The 22,823-nt window shown below is 32.9% G+C and overlaps 2 protein-coding genes and 1 long non-coding RNA gene across 8 annotated transcripts; 1 reads left to right on the forward strand and 2 right to left on the reverse strand.

Moving 5' to 3' along the window:
- Positions 1-8,824: 8,824 nt before the first annotated feature.
- Positions 8,825-10,211, reverse strand: LOC142236235 (uncharacterized). Its single transcript, XR_012721952.1, has 3 exons — positions 9,605-10,211; positions 9,435-9,540; positions 8,825-9,369 (listed from the first exon to the last, which is right to left on the reverse strand). It is a non-coding gene; the product is annotated as an uncharacterized LOC142236235 (long non-coding RNA).
- A 2,296-nt stretch (positions 10,212-12,507) lies between these two features.
- On the forward strand, positions 12,508-13,282 carry LOC142232704 (uncharacterized). Its single transcript, XM_075303353.1, has one exon. The coding sequence runs from the start codon at positions 12,549-12,551 to the stop codon at positions 13,047-13,049; it is 501 nt and encodes a 166-aa protein (XP_075159468.1). The 5' UTR covers positions 12,508-12,548; the 3' UTR covers positions 13,050-13,282.
- Positions 13,283-14,814: 1,532 nt separating this feature from the next.
- LOC142232703 (luc7-like protein 3) lies at positions 14,815-21,036 on the reverse strand. 6 transcript variants are annotated; one of them, XM_075303351.1, is made up of 8 exons: positions 20,734-21,036; positions 20,651-20,674; positions 19,748-20,598; positions 18,170-18,225; positions 17,989-18,108; positions 17,851-17,879; positions 16,855-17,627; positions 14,815-15,282 (listed from the first exon to the last, which is right to left on the reverse strand). In XM_075303351.1, the coding sequence occupies exons 1-5, from the start codon at positions 20,809-20,811 to the stop codon at positions 18,020-18,022; spliced, it is 1,098 nt and encodes a 365-aa protein (XP_075159466.1). In that variant the 5' UTR covers positions 20,812-21,036; the 3' UTR covers positions 14,815-15,282; positions 16,855-17,627; positions 17,851-17,879; positions 17,989-18,019. The 6 variants fall into 6 exon arrangements, with proteins under 6 accessions (XP_075159466.1, XP_075159465.1, XP_075159463.1 ...); XM_075303350.1 differs by having other exon boundaries at positions 16,855-17,426; positions 17,495-17,627; positions 17,851-18,108; positions 20,734-21,033; XM_075303348.1 differs by having other exon boundaries at positions 16,855-17,174; positions 17,241-17,627; positions 17,851-18,108; positions 20,734-21,033.
- Between the last annotated feature and the right edge of the window lie 1,787 nt (positions 21,037-22,823).

Here is a 22,823-nt window from a genome sequence, read left to right on the forward strand (position 1 = left end):
TATTATAATTTTTTAAGTTCTATCAGAAGGAGAATGTATTTTTAAAGTCAAACAATTATGAGCTACCCGTTATTTTTGTAATTTTAAATACATATTGATACTGCATCTGATCTATAAACAAAGACAATTAGCCCCACGTGATAAACAAGGGTCATATTCAGTGCGTTACATTCTTGTTATTATTCGGATTACTTTCGTAAACTACATTCAATAGTTTTATGTGTAGTAAGTGATCTAAAATCTATAATTCTTCGCATATAACATTTCGATTGTTTGAAGATAAGTTTATTTAATAAAAATTGTGTTGCCAGGTAATGGAGATTTTTGGAGAATTTTATACTTAATCTACCCAATGTCCCCATTTTCTAAAAAGTCAGTTTTTTTATTTAAAGGTGATTATTAAGTTCGGGTTTAGCCGCTAATACACCATCACGATTACTTTTCTCCAATAATTCATTGAAAAGAATATAAACTTTGTGAAAAGTTGCACCAAACTAAAGTGCAATTTTATACTGTTCTTATTGATCTAATTTCGTTTTTAGTGGCTAAACTGGAACATTTTGGTCGTTAATGGGTTAATATCGATCGTAGCAGATTGTCTTAAATCTTTAATAAATTACATGGAATGTAAAAAATGGTTGAATTAGAAACTTACATTTTTAAGGTATATATTATTTGGAAAACTATTATAGATTCAAACGATTTTACTTTTGTGGTTAAAATTACAAATGCCAAAAATCTGGAAGACACGAATTGAATTTTGTTAGAAGAAACAACAAACTTTTTGCTGTTGTCGCAGAGCGAACATTGCCCGCTATTAAACTCCATTTCCTGTAAACATGGGCAATTTTTGAAGGTGTGTCATTAGGTCTGCACCCAGAAAAGGGTCTTCGAAAATAAAGGAAAAAATTTCGTCGGAGATTTTACTAACACTTTAACTACGACCAATAATAAATTATTTATAAAAATAAACAACCAGTTTCCCCTTTTTAAAATATTTAGTTAGTTTTATATATAGCTCACATTACAAACTTTTATATTTAATTGAAAATATATTTTAATAAAAGTTTCTAACATAAGTGTTTTATTTATTTATTTTTGTTTCGCCTGTTGGTAGTAAGCCGTAATTGTATAGCCCAATTCTGAATAACAACTCACTGGGAATTTTTCCCTGTTCCCCTATTCTAAACAAAATCTCCCAGGGAAAATTTTCTCTTTTCACTTATTCTAAACCAACTTCGAAAATGGGACATTTTCCCTTGGGGAAAAATTGGTATTACAAATGACAATAAAAAGGGATAAACGATAATTTTTTTGGGAATAATTCACCACCCCCAATGAAATATATACACCAGTGTGGACACCGCAGACTAGTGATACGCAGTGGAATAACATTCAAACCTGTCAGAACGCTGCCCTTAGAACTGCGATTGGGTGTCTCCGCAGCACACCCCTGGATCACCTTTATGTGGAGACAAAGATCATCCCTGTGCGAAGACACAACTACAGTTGTCAAAGCAGTATTCAAACCTGTCAGAACGCTGCGCTTAGAACTGCGATTGGGTGTCTCCGCAGCACACCCCTGGATCACCTTTATGTGGAGACAAAGATCATCCCTGTGCGAAGACACAACTACAGTTGTCAAGGCAGTATCTCCTGGGTTGTTATCGCAGTACTTATCCAAACCACCATCTCATGGATGCACAACCATCACCCAGGAACGTAAGGGTTGATATACATAATCTAGAGCGCGAGATCCAGCGCTACAAAAGAGAACCTCTAGATCAAGCAGCGTACCAGGCAGGTTTGAACAGGATTCATGAGGGTACAGTAGCTGAAGCGGTGAGAAGCTACAAGGTTAATCCTGTTCTCGGAGTCCTTCCACCGCCCATAGCACCGGAGGAAAGAAACCTCCCACGACAGACTAGGGTAGTTTTAGCCCAGTTAAGATCAACCAAGTACAGCCGCCTCAATTCCTATTTATCAGTGATTGATAGCAGCGTAGCTGACGTATGTCCAATTTGCAACCAAGGGCCACACGACACGCGTCATCTTTTCTCTTGCCCAGCTAAACCAACCCGACTTACCGCCAGGTCACTCTGGACGCACCCCACCTTAGTCGCAGAGTTCCTCGATCTGGCCACAAGCTGAAGTACCAAAGCGTATAACATAAAAATGGATTAAATCACAATAAACTGTTACAACAACAACAAATATATACACTTGGGGCATAGGTGTTCTTCAAATATATTTATGATGACTACTCAGGTTTCACTGGGCCACAATACGTCTCGATCTTTTCCTACGGCCTTTTTGGTAGTCACCTTGGGCAAAGAAGCGTAGCACTTAATTTTATTTATTTATTTCATAAAGAGTCAAGTCGCTAGACCATATATGACCCAAAAACTACACAATTCTTTGAATAATTGACTTAATTTATAACATTAATTATAATAAAAAATATAATAAAAAGAACCGGCTACTCTATAGTCTCGATTAATTGATATTACAAACAAATTTACTAAAATAATAGAATATAAATAGAATTACAATGATATAAAAAAAGTAATAAAATAATGACAATAATAACCATTCAACATTACCTAGCTTATAGTCTAGAAATGAGAATATAGGATTAAATGATTACAAATTTGTGTAAATGAGCATTAAATAAATAATAGGAAAACTAATACTGAGAAATTACTTACAAAAATGTATAATACAGAAAAGAACTAAAGAATTATAGAATTATATCTACTTCATATTAGAGTTCATCATTGTCTATTAGTAAAAATAGGCATGAGAACCAGTTCATATTTTGGTTCATTTATTAATATAATTATTTATAATTTTTTTTTTTTAATTATTCTATATATCTTTTTTATGTAGGAATTTGTTAAAATACCAGGGAATCATTAATCATTACTTATATTATAGTGAGCCATCAATTTCTGACGAAAAGAACGTTTAGTACATTCAAAACTTCTTAAAGGAAGAGGCAAGACATTGTATAGTCGGGCAGCCCTAACGTGGAATGATCGCTCTAATATAGAAGTTAACTTTGGGATAAACATCTGAGGATTCCTAGTAGATCTTGTAAACTTAAATAAATCAATCAAAAATGTAGGAGTTCTAGCTCTATATGCGGTATAGAAATGCATAAGGACGCGAATCTTTATAAAATCAAAAAAGGTACACCCCAAAAAGTCCATTACATATGGGGTTACATGTTGTCGTACATTAAGTGAATAGACAAAACGAATTACTCTGTTGAAAATTGTTCTTAATTTCTGTAGCAGAACCATAGGAACCCCAGAGTACACCTCCAAACAATATAAGAAAATTGGCATAATCAGCGCCTGAACAATTCTTTTTCTCATTTCCAATGGAATACATAACTCTAAATTATACAATTTCCTTAAAATAAAATTTACCTTGGTATTAATAGAATTTCAAAGTTCAATTCATAATCAAATGACACCCCAAGACACTTAATGTGATTCACAAACTCAATATCATCATTACCTACTCTGACAGAAATACCAATAGGGGCATTACCAAAACACATAGCCTTTGTCTTCCTAGTGTTAATTACAAGCTTATTCACATGCATCCAGTCATCCAAGTACATACAGCTGTAATCAATGATACTCTGCAAGACATCTGAAAATTGCATATCACATCTGAACAAAATCTGTATGTCATCCGCAAATGCAAATGGCAAACAGTTTTACTAGTGGGTATAATCCAAATGACTTAAGTTGAGGTGGAATGTGGGTCGCTAACATGTCCAAGAGGTATTTGAATACAGACTTGTTTATCCTATAATATTTGTGAAACCTTTAACAGCAAAGCATGCAACTCAAGTGGGTTAAGGGCATCGCGTAGCTTTCTCCTTTCTATCCTTTGGTAATTGCGTCTCTTACTCAAAATGTTTTTCGCTTTTAACTCACCAATACAATTCAAAAATTGTATTAAAATAAAACAGCTGACTTCAAATAATCTAAATTATTTCTCCCTTCCCCTACTGTTTACAATTATTCCCGGGAAAAATTAATTCCCAGGGAAATCAGATTGATATTCCCATTATTCGATCTTCCATATATGAGCATTCGTTTCTAGTTATAGTGTGTTTGGAATCATCTTCCTAATGACCTTGGTCATTCTCGTATTCATGTGAATCTTATAGAAAGAGGATTTTGCAGTATTTTAATAGACTTGACAGCTCTCTCCGGGTTTATATACCGAGATATGACGATTTCGAATGTTCTCGCTAATTGGCCTACAACCTTCCAGATTAATCTACTACTATCTGGTACGCACATATTTATCGGCTCATGTTCATTATCACAATGGACTGAATAGACTAAGTGAGCCTGAAACATCGGGCTGCCACCTAACCTATGTTCATTGTCTTGGCTATCTAGAATTTTGTATCGGGCGTTATCGTACAGGTGATATGGCACACATACTTTTAGGCTTATGCTCATTATCTTGGCTAATAATCTAGTACATTCTACTATCTGGTAGATGTCGTGCAGGCATAACATAAGTGATTATGGTCATATTACTACAATTATAACAATAAGTAGAACAAAAGGCGTTACTTTTACAATGAACGATTGGAAAACTAAGAACACAAAAGATGTTTAGGAAAGTACTAGAAAATAAAGAAATGACTCTAACAAGTTATGACGTAATTTTATCGTTACAATTTGAAATTTAAATTAACGGAAACTAATTTAAATAAACTTAAATCTAGAAATATCACATTCGTAGCAATATATTATAACTTCTAACATACCACTTCTAACCAAAACCAGTAATGTCTTTCAAAATATTAATATATGGGAGGAGTCTATCGCTTATTTCAGTTGTGCGTGCTTTTGTGAATTTAATACAAACGTTTTTAATGACATCTTTATCACGTTCCAAAATTCAGCACTCGTCGCTAGACTTTTCAATGTCCTCAATAACAATATTAATTAAAAAATTATCAATACCACCTTCATAACAATCCAATTCTCTATTTGGTAATAAAGTTGAGTTTCTTAAGCTCCTGAAAATCTAATCCTAATTTTTGTATAAATAAACTTAATACTGTTCAAAATGAAAAAAGCGCCAAAAGCGCTAAATGAAAATGCCAGAAAGCACCAAGTTGGTGCTTTGTTTGAAAAGGCACCAAGAAGGCAATTTGGTGCTTTTTAGAAATCAAAAAGCACTAAATTTGGTGCTAAAAGAACCAAATTGGCATCACTGTTCTAAAGATCTATGCCTGGTCGGTACAGTTGGTATATCCCTGCCAACATTTTTTGAATTTTGGGGCGCTTCTGAGAATCCCCACTCCGTCGAAAACAGTCGTATATGATATCCAAAACTCCTTGGAAAAGCGCCGTCACTATTGAGAAGTTGTACCACGCCAAGTTACTACACATAAGTATCGCATGAGTGCAATTATTAGGTGCCCTTCTGGATATAGTGCGTTTTAAGATAGTTCTTGGCCCCCTGCTTTTTTGCGTTTATATCAACGACCTTCCATTGCGTTTGGACCATTGTAAGATACACATGTATGCCGATGACGTTCAGGTCTACATAACAGGGGATTCTGGGACAATTTACGATAAGGCTACTTTGTTAAATGACGATCTGACCACAGTTCAGAGATGGGCGGTTTTCAACTTCCAAGTGATATCGATATCGTTATCAACGGCCAGAGGATAGAGATTGTGAACTCAGTGAAGAACTTGGGCATTACGTTAAATATCACTCTTACATTATTCATATGGTTCGTCCATATGAATAATGTTATAGGACAGGCATATTCAAAACTAAGGTCTTTGTGGCGAATTCTTTTGGCGAAATGTGTGATTATTCCGAGTTTATTATATGGATGTGAGCCAGCGTTGCCAATTTAGCTTTTTTCTCGCTAGGTTTGGCTTTTTTTGAAGACGTTTAGCGGGGAAAAAATGCATTTAGCTTTTAGCTTTTTTCCATGACCCTTTTAGCTAATTTTGTTTTTTTTATTTTCGACATGTTCCTATTGAAATATGGATAAAACTTCGTTTTTATCTAAAGGCCGGTACTCTGTTCGGTTTTCGCGTTGAAACTCCATACAAATCCAAAAAATGCGAAAAATTTGCGAAATTTTTCCATTTGTGATACTTTGTTTTTTCGTGTTGAAAAACTGACGTTTATAGCACGGCGCCATTTGCAATGTGAATTAAGAAATAATTTATTTATTAAAAACTATTTGTGAGGGTTTATAAATCAAACACGGACCATATTTTTGTTCCGAAACTATACAAAGGATCAAAGGAATAGCAGATCAATTGCCCAAGGAAAAATACAATGTTATTTTGTAAAAACAAGCAACACCACCAACTTAATCCAATATCGCTCCCTGTAAAATAGCGCTCCAAGCTACCTAAAAAAACGCCGTTTTCTATGTGCGAAATAATGGTTTCCATAGACATTTTTCGCAAGAATGAACATAGTACCGGCCTTAAAGGCCGGTACTCTGTTCGGTTTTCGCGTTGAAACTCCATACAAAACCAAAAAATGCGAAAAATTTGCGAAATTTTTCCATTTGTGATACTTTGTTTTTTCGTGTTGAAAAACTGACGTTTATAGCACGGCGCCATTTGCAATGTGAATTAAGAAATAATTTATTTATTAAAAACTATTTGTGAGGGTTTATAAATCAAACACGGACCATATTTTTGTTCCGAAACTATACAAAGGATCAAAGGAATAGCAGATCAATTGCCCAAGGAAAAATACAATGTTATTTTGTAAAAACAAGCAACAACCACCAACTTAACCCAATATCGCTCCCTGTAAAATAGCGCTCCAAGCTACCTAAAAAAACGCCGCTTTCTATGTGCGAAATAATGGTTTCCATAAAAATTTTTCGCAAGAATGAACATAGTACCGGCCTTAAGCCTTGCTGCCAGAATAAGGTTTTCCACATATTTCAATTCCTTATATAAACAGTCAGTAAATTATTAGAAATATTAGCATTTGACTCGTTTATCCTTTTTATGTTATTATAATTTGGTTATAATAGCATTTGTGAATTTCTCTTCTTCAATAGCCGATACATTTTTTTGTCCTTATAGTTAAGTGATTCAACTTAAAAATGGGTATCTTTTCATGAAAGAAGGCTAGGGTCAATTCTAAAAAATTCTTAAAATTAATAAAATAGTCTTTAAATTTGTGGAGTTTTTGTATCTTGACCACAAACCAAAATAGCGTTCAAAAATATAAGAGGTTTTTCAACATTTTATTTTAAAAACGTATACATAGAATAATTTCTACTTAAAGTCGAGTCTGAATTTGGAAATTTAAGTTGTCGTTAGCACGTTTTTAACGCACTGTGATAGCTCATGAAGAAAAAGCTGAAAAAACGAATAAATTCAAATTTGACTCGGAATCAATACCAAAATCATTAGTGTAGAAAATCTTTGGAACCGAACATAGAAATAATTAAGGAAATAAAGTTTTGAATGTGGTATTATTTTTTTTTTTAACATCAAAAAAATGCAATGAAAAAATTCGTAGTGATAGGATCAAAACAAATCTGCTATATATTAATGGAATGGATTTACATTTACGAAAATTAGACAACAATAGGTTTGTATGGGAAATTTTCGAATAAAAGTTATTCAATATAAACTTTCAAGACAGTTAGAATGGGTTTTATTCTCTTGGGTAAAATTAGGAGAAGTGTACACGTTCACGAATTTATCATTAATTCAGTTAAAACGAAATATATTGATATTTTCTTATGCAGTTTTATGTGACATTGTGCAATATATCGCACATTGGACTTGTTGATGATTAACCAGCTGACAATTGCAAGTTTACTGGGAAAAATATTTTTACTAGGAAATATAAACGAAGGACTTCCAGTAAAAATTTGTGATAGTAATCAAAATGTATGGAGTATGCAAACAGAGCTAATATGACTTAAATTTTCTTACAGTCTCACAGAAATTGAATTAAAATGAATACAATTAAAATAATATGCATTTTAAGTGAAATAAAGCCTTTAATGCGCTTTACAGACTATCAGTTATTCCGGACGGAATGTCGGTGTTTGTAAAGAATCGTATAGTGTGTCGGATCGATACGACTTGTCGGCGATGATTAAATAATCGGCAAATGTGTTATCGATCCCATTAACATGCAGCAGTATCGATTATGCCTTCGGACTTAACTTATAATGTGCACAATATATGGGATATGTTCGACACGAGCACTGTCGTCCGGAATAACTGATAGTCTGTAAAGCGCATAAGTTTGTTAAATTTCAATCAAAAATGTGACTTTTGATACAAAACATTTTAGCTTTTTTCTAGCTATTTTTTAAAATTTTTTAGCTTTTTTTGGCTAGTTTTTTGGACAAATCTAGCGGTTTTTTGTGAAACAATTCTGGCAACGCTGATCTGAGCTATTTGCGAGATGTGATGCTGCAAGAAAAAGGAAAATGAATCCCAACCCAATAAACACAAACGTTTGAAAAATGCTAAATTTCAACAATTTTTCAAACATTTTTTCAAAGGATTAGGGTAATATTCAAGTTGAAAAATTGTTGAGAAAATCGCGTTCTCAACAAAAAACAGACATTACCCTCAACAGTGAAATTCAACACATTAGCAATAATATCTCAAGTGTTATCCTCAAATTGAAATGCATCGCTACTCAATAATTTGTCAAACAATTTTCGATGCGAGTCAAATTCAAAATTAACATCGTTGCAAATACTTTTTAACCTAAATTTGTATGAATATATCCCCACTTCAAATTGAAAGTCAAAGCCAAAATTCTATGAATTTTGTATAATTTATTCATTTTCATCAAAATAAAATATATAATAATACACTACACTACATAATACACTACAATACCAATTGATAAATAATAATCTTATTAAACATATCAACAAATAAGAACAAAAAAAAAAACAAACAACAAAACTTTAAATATCTTAAACATTATTAGTAAACACTTTTGTATTGATAATTCGTTTTCCTTCCTTTTGGTGTCATAAAACAGCATTAAAATTTATTAACATGTGGGCAATTTCAAATTAGGAACTTACTGGACCACGTGTTAGAATTGATTTCCAGCAGAAGGAATTCACAATATATCCATTTTAAACTGATAATAGCATATGAATTAAACTGACGATGTGATGCACATTTTCATCCAGAAGTTGTTGATTTCAACAATTTGTTGTTTTTAACAATTTTAATTGGTTGCACTTGTAATGTTTCTGGAAACTTTTTCTTGTCGATAAGCCACTCATTTTTCATTGGTCAGCTTCTTATTGTTTGCAAGAATGTAGCATCCAAAGATTTTAGTTTTCTGCAAAGAGATTTAAATTTAGTGACTTCTTTAAAGTGTTAATTTAATTGTTCATATTGACGTACCAATTATTATAAACTATTTGAAGCAGTTCCAGTTAATTGTCCACCATTTTTTCATTGGTCAGCTTTTTAATGTTTTCTAGAACGTAGAATCCATAATTTTAGTTTTCTGCAAAGAGATATACATTTAGTGACTTCCTTAAAGTTTTATTTCATTTTTTATTTTGACTTACCTATTTTTATAAACTATTTGGTTATTTGTCTAAAATGTTCCATTTTTTTTATTTCTTGCAATTGACCACCAACTTAGTTGAACAAATAAGTATTGAAAACCACATGGTTTTTTCGTTGCATTTTAGGGTAGTGTTTTGTCAAAGTTTTCTCATATTATCTTCAACGCCTTTTCAAAGATTTCGTCAACATTTTGGCAAATTGGAAGTAATTCGCAAACAATTTGAAGATGTATTGAAGATGAGCTATTTCAAGTCAAGTTGAATTTATGTTGAAAATTATATTTACCCTCAAACTGAAAAGTTGTTGCATTTGAAAAACGCCCATCCTGTCTTCATTGGGATGTTTTCTATAACAATATAATTAGACATGTGTATCGACTTAATCGTTTCGAACATATCTCCCGGTACAGTAGCTTGCTCTACGGTATGTCTTTCGAAAATCTGCTTAAATACAGGACTATTTTGTTTCTTCATAAAATTATATATACTCGGAAACCTCCTTATCTCTACGAGAGACTTCAGTTTGCGAGATCCAATCGTGGCAAGATATTGACTCCATTTCGGTATCGATCCATGTTTTCGGAATGGCACTTCTTTATAAATGCAGTGCGACTCTGGAATGTTCTTCCACATAGTCTACAGCTTAACAGCAACGCAAATGTTTTTAAGGAAAAACTTATTACTTATCTTAACCAGATCTACAGTTTGCGAGATCCAATCGTGGCAAGATATTGACTCCATTTCGGTATCGATCCATGTTTTCGGAATGGCACTTCTTTATAAATGAAGTGCGACTCTGGAATGTTCTTCCACATAGTCTACAGCTTAACAGCAACGCAAATGTTTTTAAGGAAAAACTTATTACTTATCTTAACCAGATCTAATATAATATACAGGTCTATGCTAACTTTTACTTAATTTTTTTTCTTTTTTACTTATTGTTTTATACAAAATAATTATCATAATGTTATATCACTATTCAAAATTTTATTTTAATTAAACTTTGCTTATTTAATTATTTATTTTTATTATTATTTTTTTTTTAATTTTTCCATTAATTTAATTTAATTGTATTAAGCTTTTTATATTATTTGGAATCTGTTTTAATACTTATACATTTTTATTTATATTAAGATGTGGATAATATCGTAATTGTATCATATAATTCATGTACTTTAATTTATAAGATATATAAGATTCTCATAAATATAACATTTATCCCTGCCAGCATTTCAAAGTTCCATTTCATCCTCATCGCTACCACAGACTCGTATGTGACCAGAGAATGAAGCCGCCGAGTCGCGCCGCCGATTGCAGTCGCCGCCGACCATTTTTTGCCAGTCGACGCCGCCGCCGAATATGTCGACTCATCTCGACTCAAATTTAGCCGCCAAGTAATCAAAAATATCGATTTAAATCAGAAAATTTTTTATTAAATTGTGGTATTTTTTCCAAAATTTTGAACACAACCAAACATATTTGATCTGCTATAATAATTTAGCCAAAATTTGGCTCAGAAAATTTGAACGAAAAGTAAATTTGTTTGTAAGATAGGTTGTACAACTAATCTCATTACCATTCGATTAACTTAAAATTGATTTTATAATGGATAATTGTCCGCCGCCGAGTGAACAAATTTATATCGGCTCAGCCGTCAAGCCGCCGCCGCCGGAGGCAAAAATTTAGTGTCCGCCGCCGCCGACAAAAATGGGTCGGCTTCATTCTCTGTATGTGACACTGCAACAATCGCCAACTGTGATAGTATTTTGCCATCACTATTCGCATGAAAGTATTTTGCCCAGTGCTGCCGCTAGTAAAAAATTGAGTGAAGTAGATTTTGGAAAAAAGTGGAGTAGATTTTGGAAAAAAGTGAATAAAATTGAAGTAGTATACATTTTTGAAAACAAAACAATAGCGTCGATGAGCGTATTCCTTTGCTAAAGATATTAAAGAAATTTTAATTAATAATATATTTATATTTTTCATGGAAATTATTGCACTACTTACCGATTCATCTTGCACATCACATGTCCACACGTTATTGTCTCACAACAATTTGACAGTTCACGCATTGACACTTGTACAAAGCAAAAATAAATGTTTGCCATTCCAGCGATGAAAAATAGGGGTTATCGTAATTAAAGGAATAGGAAAAACAATTATGTAATATGGGGAAAAATTTAAAAATTTGAAGCAGAACAAAAAGTGAAGCAGATTTTTGGAAGGAGTGACGAAGTAAATTTTGTGAAAATGAAGCAAAATACTTCGATTGAAGTAGTAGCGGCAGCACTGATTTTGCCATCACTATTGTTACAAGAGCCATTTTATATTTTGTGAAACACCAAGCACAACTAGCTTCTTATAATTTATTTAAATAAAAACGATAATGAAGTGCTGAAAACATAGTTATTTCGCTTAAAATTGTGAAAGGTATATTGGTGAACAATTTTTGACTTTCCAAATGGAATAAAGTGATAGTTTTTCAAATATTTTTCCAGACAGGCAGCCTCCATTGGGAATAAAAGCACTGGCTGATAGACGCTACAAGCGCCGTCACTATTGAGAAGTTGTACCACGCCAAGTTTGTTGCAGTTGTCACATACGAGTCTGTGGTAGCGATGAGGATGAAATGGAACTTTAAAATTTTGACAGGGAATGTCTGGAATTTTTTATTCTAATTTCTACGTTTCCCAGATACATGCAATATACCAAATTGCAGGTATTAATGTCCTCTTTCTTGTGTCCCGACCACCGGTGCCCACAAAAAATAAAATATCTTTTGACACATTTGCAACTCAGTTTTTTTTTTGTTCATGCTTGAATTTTATGAAATATTTTGTCCGTTCTGATTTTTGATGTATATGTGTCACTCTGTATCTTTTCGATAACTCTGTTATCGACATGGCTATCTTCACTTCGACATGGCATATTCGACAATTGCAGCATGGGAAAACTAGATGTAAAAAAATCGGTGTCGAAATCAGGAAAAAGAAATATATCACCTGAAGATGGTAACAAGAAAAATGATACGATAAAGAAGGGAACTGGTATAAAAAATAAAAAGGAGAAGTATATCCAGAAAAGACTTAAATTGGTGAACAAAGTTTCGCTATTCAAAAGTCTCCAGAATGAGGAAAGAAAACGTAGGAAGAATATGGCCATAATTGGAGACCTGAAACCCCTTCGCGATGCTTTGCCATCTCTTGATGAAGTCTTGAAGATGACTACCGGAGAAAAACAGAATTTGAAAACTGGCATTAAAGAATTTGACCTTACAACAAAAGAAGGGAAAAAAACTGCGAAAAATAATGTAAAAAGAAATAGAGAAAAATTTATCCGCCAAGTAACTTCGTATCAAAATCTTCTAAAAGATCCAGATTTCAGAAAGAACCCTAGGGATGCAATTCGCTATCATATAAGATATACACATGGTTTGCTAGAATAATTAGTATATTAAGGGGAGCGGCTTATAGAGAATAAGAAATTGTCTCTCATGTTAAGGAGGAATGCTTTCAGTTTAACCAACTGTTACCAGTATATTCTTGGAACTATGAACTATTTGGAGCAATATATAGGCATATTTATAGTTTTAATACACATCACTACTACTTACTATTCTACTTGGTGATATATGCATATGATTTGATACTAAATAATAAAAATAGAAAATGGACTTGACTTATGAGTTTTTTTTTCAACATGATCTTCAAATGTAGTGACATGAGAATGAGTATCGATTGTGGACTACTAACTCTTTTAGCTTTATTAAACCACTCAAAGGCTTTGATTGCGTTAATCATGATATGCTCAAGCTAGAGCGATATTTCAATTTCTCAAACACCAATTCAATTTCTCCAATTTGTTTATGTAAGAAACATGTAATCCAGCCCAAAGAACCTAGTTGCTGGAATTCCACAAGGTCAATTCTCGGTATGTACATAAACCTGTTATTCATCATGTACATAAACGACTTCCAAATGTTCTTGAACATTCCAAAATACCTATTTACGCAGATGATGTTCACATTTATTTCATTTTATTCTCTGATGGCGTATCCATATATTGATGGGCAACGTATATATTCATCGAATTTCGTAATAGTAAATGGGTGAACGCAATACATTGAATGTGAACATATGGTAAATATTGGTGGAGTGAAAATTGAACAGAAGGAGAATGTGAAAAATCTTGGGATAATCTTCAATAAATCTTTAAGCTGGAATGATAAAATAAAATCTGCCATTTGAAAAACGTTCGGTATGCTACGAACATTATACCCAACACTACACGCCTCTTCATATTCGTATGATCCTGGCAAAGACGTATCTTATCCGAATATTGCTATATGGCAGTGAACTTTTTACAAAAACGGATATAAGAAGCAAAAATCGTTTGGAGGCGGCGCATAAATCTATTCTGCGATATGTTTATGGTTTAAAACGATACGAAAGCGTGAAGCTGTAGAGGCTTATTCGGGTTGGAATTTGTGGACTAAATGAATATTAAAGCACTTGCACTGATGCACAAAACTATTTACACATTTGTCATTTTTCGATCGATTTTCTTCTTATTTCTTACGATAAAATAACATATTTACGAACATGAAGAGAGACCAAACGTTTTTTCAATGGTTTATACTTTTCCAGCGGCACAGAGTCACTGTAAAAAAAGATTTTTTTGAAAGTTCGCCTTATTTTTCATCGATATATTTTGAACCACAACATATCACAGATCCAATGTCCACGTTTGTTTGTGATCTCAATACCTTGCAATAAAGTACCAACAACGATATAATAGGACAATTCTAGTTCGCAATATGTTTTGTCTATTGAAAAAAGGACGAAAAATAAAGGGATATCTCAAAAACTGTTCCATAAAAAAATGTTAATCTTAATTTTCGATTTCAGCAGATGAAAATACATAAGAAAAGTCACCTCTCACCAAATGTACATGACAAAATTGTATAGTGTTATTGATGCTCTATTTTTGTTCTAATTTTTTACTTTTAGTCCTACGTTAAATTTTTAATTTATTGTTAACCTAATTGTGATATATAATTTAATGTACTTAATGTTTGTTATACTCATTTAAGATTTATTACAAATTTGTGGACAATTGCTATAGAAAATTGTCGAATCACATACTGTAATTATAAGATTGTAAATCTTGTATCACATACAATAAATAAAATAAATAAATATATAAACACATTTATTTATTGAAAGTATTTTTATTATGCAGGTGTCGGCAATCAAAGGATATACTTTACATATTTGTAACATCAATACTACATACTAAAATTAAACGAATAACGGAAAATGGCTACAAATAAAAGCAATCACCTTTCAGTACGGAGAGCATATTAATCCATTTCAAGCAGGGTATTTCAGTTTAGTTATTTCGTTTGTACTTGGAACATTATTGAATTGTATTGGACTTGCGAGAGGTATACACATTTCATTGATTCGTTGCTGTAGTTTTGGTATTGGGAATAATTTGGTTCAAAAATTTTTAATGCAAAATGTTACCTGTGCACCGTGCAGGCTTCAGATCTGGTTTTACAAAACATCCTCAGACTCATTGTTTTAGAAAATTGATACAAATGATACTTAATGTGCAGGATAATTTAATCACTTCCGTTTGCGCTCCATTCCATTGTTTTGGTGGGCCAGTTGAAACTAAAAATTTCATAAAGTATTATGAGTAAGGAATATTATGCGAAAAGTATTGAAAATAGATAAATGGGATTATATTTTCCATTATAAATATGTATTAATTATTTTTACATGAAATCAATAGATTGGCCTAGTTGTCATAATTGACTAAAGAGTGTTCTTGTTTTGAATGTAGAGACGCTTGGAGGCTTACTATAAATCTTAACTCGTTTGAAACTTTGTGCTAGTAGGGTTTGTTTCAATGCCAAAGACCAAGAATTGGATAACTAAAAAAAAGGAAAAGTGAGTGCAGTTTCCATGTTTAATACTTTTATTGATCTTACGCCTTCAAATTACAAAATTGAAAAAAATGAAACTTCATGAAGATCAAATATATAAAGCAGATGAACCTGCTGTAGTTTGGAGACAATTCGCAACAAAAATATGGGTTCACCCAATAGGAAGTTAGGTTAGGTTAAAGTGGCAGCCCGATTTGATTCCGGCTCACTTAGACTATTCAGTCCATTGTTATACCACATTAACTAAAAGTACCTATTGACACTTCTAGTTTTTTTTACCGTTGGACGCACCAGGTTATTTTCATCTGTTAAACAAACCTGATTGTTTCAAAAGCATTAGCAGACTGCTTAATTTAACGTTTTTTAGGTCCGCCAGCAATCTAAAGCTATATGCCCCTAAAATTCGCTCACGCATTACACAAAATGTAGATCACTCAGACAAGAGGTGTTTGATTTCTTTTGATCCGCATCATGATAGCTCGTACAGTAGTCATTATACTTCACGCCAATAGTTTTTGCAAACTCGCCTATCATAACCCAGATTCACTTTTATGTCATGCTCTAAAACAAGTGGACACTATAGGTTGCCATAAACGGTAATTGGCTAGGTTTTTTTAAATTCGCGCTTCCTGTAACGTATTAAGCAACCAACAAATTTGGATGTTTTCATTAGTTTTTAAAGACGTGTTAATTAAAAATATGAAAGAGTATTTGACCACAGCTGGCAAGCTGTTTAAAGTTGTTTAATTATGTAAATATACACCGATTATAACTCTGAACTGGGATCTGAAGACGATATTCAAAATATTGACACATATGTATTAGGAAATATATATGTTAAACCCCAACCAATAAGATACTTAAAATTTGTTTGTACAGTAGTCCGGACAAGGGTAACTATACCTGTTCGGATTAGGGAAGTTGTACTGTATTTTGATTGTCAAATTTCATATGTTTTTATTTTTGTTTCGGTACAATTTTTAAGAATGTAAAATCATATATAAGACTGATTCGTCTTTACCCTCATTGATGCGGCTATAAGCCTATTCTTACGCAATTTGTGTGTTATAATCGAAATTTTGGCAACTTCGTAACTACTTTTATATTCGTTTTTTTTTTTTTAGCGTTCGGTTGAACATTTCTGCTGAGTCGTATTGCGGCCAATCTATTAATTTTTCATTGAAAGTCCATATCATATTTTTCTAATAAATTTTTACAATTTGTTTCTTAATTTAAAATATCTTAAATTTATCTTATCTTAAATTTAAAATATCTTATAAAATAGCGTGTTTGTTACCTTTAGGGCGGTGTAGCAGTAATTCGAACATTTTCAATCAAAATTATGACTTTTTCCTCTCATAAATAATTTGTTTCCCTCAGTGCATTCAAAATAAATATACTTTTTCTCAGATTTATTTAAATACCTAAATGCTTTCAAAGATTTGAAAATATTAAAATATAAATTAAAAAGTAAATTACCTTTTGGATACAGTGGCTTTGGGTTGTTTGATCAATTCTATACATTTGTCGTTCAAAAGGTAGATTATTGGGTTAGATTTTCGATGAACAAAATAATCATCATCAAAAGCAAATATACTTTTGGATAAAACAGCTAAACTGTAAATACAGCAGCTTACACATATACATTAAAAGTACATTTAAATATGAAAAGTGGTAATGTACCTGGTTTAAGTTCATATAAAAAGATACTACATATTCGTTGACGAGAGTTCAAATATTTTTATTTGACCTTTAAATAAAAACATTATTCAAAAGCAAAGATGAGCAATTAAGTACCTGATTAAGAGACATTGTTGGAACCAAAAACCAATATGAAAAACATCTACTTGGCACTGACCTGGTTTACATCTTTAATTTTGGATCAACGCGAACTTATTTAGAAAACAAACAGAATTAAAAAGAGTATTTCAATATACCTTTGTAATATTGGAGATTGGTTTTGTACTGCCATGGTTTAGATATTTGGAGGGCCTTCATGTAATGTAATGTACAGTTCCAATTCATAAATAATCCCTCTTAGAGGCTCTGCATTTGAAGGCATATTTGCAACTAAAATTTAGTATATACGTATGAATTATTTCCTATCCACATTATAATCCACATTTGCAATATTGTTCAAATGTTCCTATTCAAGAAAAAATGTATCAAATATGTGTAACTATCACACCTAAACATGCACTATTAAAGGCAATGTATTTATGCTAATGGACAATCTATGCCTGTGTAGAAGGAAAAATATATATAGGTTATGGAATTTTATACATGTACTCACCATTCGATTTTTGCAAGGTCGATACATTTCTGGGATATTAGATCATTAAATGTTATTTTGTTTGCTTAATTGATTGTTATTATGATTTGTTTTTAAATCATTTTGATAGTTTTGGTTATAAATATAAGGGAAGTGTACCTCAGATGTAATGAGTTTTATCCAGACGAGCTTAATAATTACTACGGCTTCTGCTACGACGATCGTGATGATCATGATGGTGGCGCGAACGAGAACGACGACGGTGAGATTTATGGTGGCCTGCAAAAGGTACATTAGTATTAGAATACGAGTAGATATTGTTTCTAGTCATGTAACATACGATGGTGTCTATCACTGTCATGACGGCTTCGGCGGTCACGATCCAGATCGCGTTCACTGAAATGTTAAAATTAAGAAGAAATTGTATGTGAATACTCTCTTTTTTTATTCTTAACTACAAAATTCAAGGAAAAAAACATCATAGCGGGTGTTCAGAGCCGGCTTAGTTGCTAATGTATGTGAATGTTAGCCGCAATTAATAGCAACGTGGCTGGCGTTTGTCGCCTTCTGGCAGCAAAAAAAAAAACTAGCATATAAATTCCGAAAAATAATAATATGCAACATTCAATGATAATAAAATCTATCGTAATTAATAATAAAGAAACTTATATAATAAAAAACAATAAAATTTAATGGTTCCCCAACCACAAAAAAACAAAATAAAATATCCCAGCAAAAAAATTGGAAGTTCTTCTAAAGGCACAACTTTAAAAGCACTTCTAAAAATGTTCTCCCAAAGATGTTCCTTATTTTAACTGCACAGGAAGTTCATTTGAGTCAATTTTTTATAACTCGCTTTTTTCATTTTTTAATGGGAATTTTAAAATTTTTTGTTTCAAATAGAGTAGTATGTTACATTGTTGTTAGAGAAGTACATTGTAATTCGTTAAATTGGTCCTGTAAAGGCTTTGAATTGCTTAAATAAATGGAAATAAATAAATAAATAGGTTAACAAGCGATTAAGATAGAATGATACAAATTATTTAAATTATGCCGAAAAAAATTTAAATCCGTTCTAGAAAACTTGCGAGTTTTTGCAAATATTTGATGTCAAACGATCCAGACAAGCGTTAGAATGCATTAAAAATCATAAAAAAATTTAAAATTTATTTATTTGTTAAAATATCACATATTTTTTTAATTCACATCCAAAACACTGAATTCGCATCACAAGAAGTGATGCAAATTCAGTGCAACGGCTATTGAAATGGTAGACATCCGTCCTATGACAAGCCCATGTTAAATTCATCGCTTCTACGCCAATTTTGCACCACTTCCGGATCCCAAAAAGAACAATTTCACTACTTTTTTGGCCACGCTTTTTTTGCTGGGATGATAAACAACCGATAATTATAAAACTGATAATTACGATGTCCAGTTCAGTTAGTGGCAATAACATATTAATTAGACCATTTGTAATAATTCCATATAATGATGTAAGATAAGATATAACCATCCGATCGACTATATAGGAGATCTAAGGATAGGATTCCAACACCTGGTAATCCTGACAACAGAGGATCTCATAAACATCGAATTACGAATGAGTGGAACAAAAATCTGCGGACACAGTTCGTGAGGTCTACTATCCCTGACAATTTTATAAAATGAATATAGCATGCGATATCTCACAAGAAGTCATGTGAAGACAAGAGAGAACATATACCTTTCAACCCTAGAGAACATATACCTTTCAATCGTACCAGAGTACACTCGAGACCATACATCACCTGGAACATCAGCATACTGTACGCTATCCCACGTTTCACGTGGTTGGCATAAGTATGGAAATGTTGAGTTGCTCATAAAGCTATAACTTCATAGAATGTAAGTAAAAATAACTATAAAATAGACTTACCGTCTTTTATCGAAACTACGATATGACTGGGGGCGATCTTCCCGCCCTCTTCTGTCCTCTTCGTTTGCTCTTTCCAATTTTCTTCTCTGATGTATTTCTTCGACTGCTTTGCGCAATTTGGAATAACCCAGATGTTGTTTGCCCATAAGATGATCCTCTATACGCTGTTGGGCGTCGCCTACAATTAGAAAAGCTCCACAAACTTCGCATACCTCCATTTGTTTTTCTGGCAAATGTCCTACATCCATCCATCCTCGAGTATTTTGATTTGTGGCACTTGATGAGGTCTCATCATCGTCTTTTGGGTATGAATCTGGGTTGGATTTTTCCACACCATCTAACTCTATGCTATTAGATGCTGGTGATGATCTGTTTTCTTCGTTGTCCAAATTCGCGTTTGTTTTCGATTCTTTTTCATTATTTTCTTGTTGAGACATCAAGACGTCTCTTTCGTCTTTAAGTTGTTCACATAGTACCATCAAATCCTTTGCTTGATCAACATCACCTCTCGTTCCAGCCTCCTCTGCTTCCGCAAGTAGCTTTTTAATGCGTGCATTCAAATTGTTCAACTGCTCCCTGGTTCGTGAATAGTGAGACGAAGGGGCTTGATCTTTTTGAATCAATGCCAGACGTTGTTTCCCTTTCAGAATTTTACGGTCTACATCATTCAACATAGAGTTGCAGAAATATAAAAATTCATCTTCATATTGCCTTTTGGTTACAGATGGTTTGGCTTTTTCATATTGCCGCTTTGCTTCTTCGTCATGAATTCGGTCGCAAGGACCGAGATCCGCTCTTGTATTTACAAATAACTCGTGAGGACAAAATTGAACCAGAAAATATTGGCAAAGCTAAAATATACACAATTACCATTGATCCAGATTAACATAGTAAAGTACTTACATCTGGGTCCTCCCAGCTAACAGTCTACAAAAAGTAAAAATGTGTTAGAAAATGTGTGAATGCTAGATATAATACTTTATTACCTTTGGTGCTTGTGATGGATGTAAGTTTCTATTCCTCCCCATTAACTCATCCAACATTTGCCGTGCAGCATCAACCATTTTATAAAATTAAAATTTGCAGAAAAGTTGAATGTGTTTCCTTGGTTCTTGTCTCTTAATTGTACATAATTCCTTATACAGTGTTGCCTCCCTCTCATGTATTTCGAGCAACATTTTGTCAAGTTGATTTCAGTAATTTTTAAGAAGATGCCATAACTACTGAGCATTAAATTTATAACGTTATTGCGTTTACAATATTAATTATATTTCTACGGAACAACTAATAGAGCATCTACTTTTCTTTTCTGAACAAAATTTTTTGGTTTCATTTTGTCTATACAGATTGTACAATTGGCAGCATTAAGCAAAAAATAATAATAAAACACCAAAATAAAATAGGCATGTATTCCCCTTTGAGGTTTCTCGTGTAGAGAAGCAAAACTCAATTAAGTAATTTTGTTGTAATGGCTTGGCAATATTGTCAAAAATGTACAATTCGTATTGAGTGTTAAACATAATCACAGCGATAGGCGAACACACGCTTGACGGCTAGTGATGTGTCGCCACTGCGTTAAGATAGTGACGTCGCAAATTTCGATAACAGAGTTATCAGAAAAATACAAGGTGACACAAAGACATCAATATCTGAATTGAAATGCTACATTCCTAAAGAGACCTTCCCCGCCAAAATTTGTTGAATTTGACGCCACTTCTGAGAATCTCACCACCAAAACCTACCAAACCAAAACCTACTATCAATATTAGTGTGTAAATATAACCATAGCGATAGGTAGGGACTAGAGGTGTGCGCGTGAGTGAAATTTAACTCACACTCACGCACATTCACGAAGTCAAATATTTATTCACGCACGCTCACGCACGATAAGTGTCGTAGCCACTCACGCTCATTCACGAAATGAAAAGCAGTAATCACGCACGCTCACGAACGAACTACTTTTACAGACTCTCGCCCACGCATGATTCACGACAATTCACGTGACTCACGACAAATTCACGAGAATCACGATATTTTCCAACCGGACATGAGCAAGGGTAACAAAATTCATAAATAAAATATAGTTAACATACGAATAAGAATTAAATCTTAATTTTTTTTCGTGAGTGTGTTTTGCAGAAACTTTATTCGCGCACATTCACGAACCGATTTTATTACTCACGCACGCTCACGAACGACATATTTGTTTTAGTCCCATTCACGCACACTCACCAGAGTTGCTTCAGATTTTATTCACGACTCAATTGATTCACGCGTGTCACGACAATTTCGTGTCACGCGCACACCTCTAGTAGTGACATAGAGCTTATAATACATATATGGGCTATGGGTGTTAAACTCAGTGTTGCCAACTCCCCAAGGCCAAAAAGCACCAAAAATATATTATAAATGCTAACATACCACCTTCCACCACAAAATCGAAAATTAAATGCTCTACTAAAAAAAAAAAAAACTTCCGAAGATGTACCTATTATAGAACTTTTGTGAATTGAATTTTAAGAAGTTAAGGTGGGTATTAAGATCGAGTTTAGCTGCTAAAATAGTCATTTTTTGACAATTACAATTTCTTTAATAATTAATTTTAAGGAATACAAACTTTGTGAAAATTTGCTTTTGGCTATTCCACATCAAGTTATAATAAAATTGGCAGCAAATATGCATAATTTTATGCCTTTTTTACTGATATAGTTTTCACTTTAGCGGCAAAACTCGAACTTAGTACTCACCATTATGAACCGCTATTCAAGTATACACTTTAATCAGTTTTAATGCTTTCGTCCAATTCATTTTGATCAGTGATGTTTTTCAACTTTCAAAATATTAATATATGGAAGGAGTCTATATTAATATATGGAAGGAGTCTTATTTCAGTTGTGCGTGCTTTTGTGAATTTAATACAAACGTTTTTAATGACATCTTTACCAAATTCGACACTCATCGCTCGACTTTCCTACAGAATACCCTAAATAACAATATTAATTAAAAAATAATCAATACCAACTTCATAACAATCAAATTCTATATTTGGCAATAAATTTGAGTTTCTTCGGCTCTT

This window comes from Haematobia irritans, chromosome 4, assembly GCF_050003625.1.
Source record: "Haematobia irritans isolate KBUSLIRL chromosome 4, ASM5000362v1, whole genome shotgun sequence".
Lineage (NCBI taxonomy): Eukaryota > Metazoa > Arthropoda > Insecta > Diptera > Muscidae > Haematobia > Haematobia irritans.

Bases quoted from the DNA above. Each gene is read 5' to 3' on its own strand.
- LOC142232704 (XM_075303353.1), top strand. From the start codon at position 12,549: ATGGGAAAACTAGATGTAAAAAAATCGGTGTCGAAATCAGGAAAAAGA.
- LOC142232703 (XM_075303352.1), bottom strand. From the start codon at position 20,811: ATGGTTGATGCTGCACGGCAAATGTTGGATGAGTTAATGGGGAGGAAT. The intron at 18,226-19,747 runs GTAAGTCTATTT...TTAACATTTCAG, and splicing joins CGTAGTTTCGATAAAAGACG to TGAACGCGATCTGGATCGTG. The intron at 18,109-18,169 runs GTATGTTACATG...TACCTTTTGCAG, and splicing joins TGACAGTGATAGACACCATC to GCCACCATAAATCTCACCGT.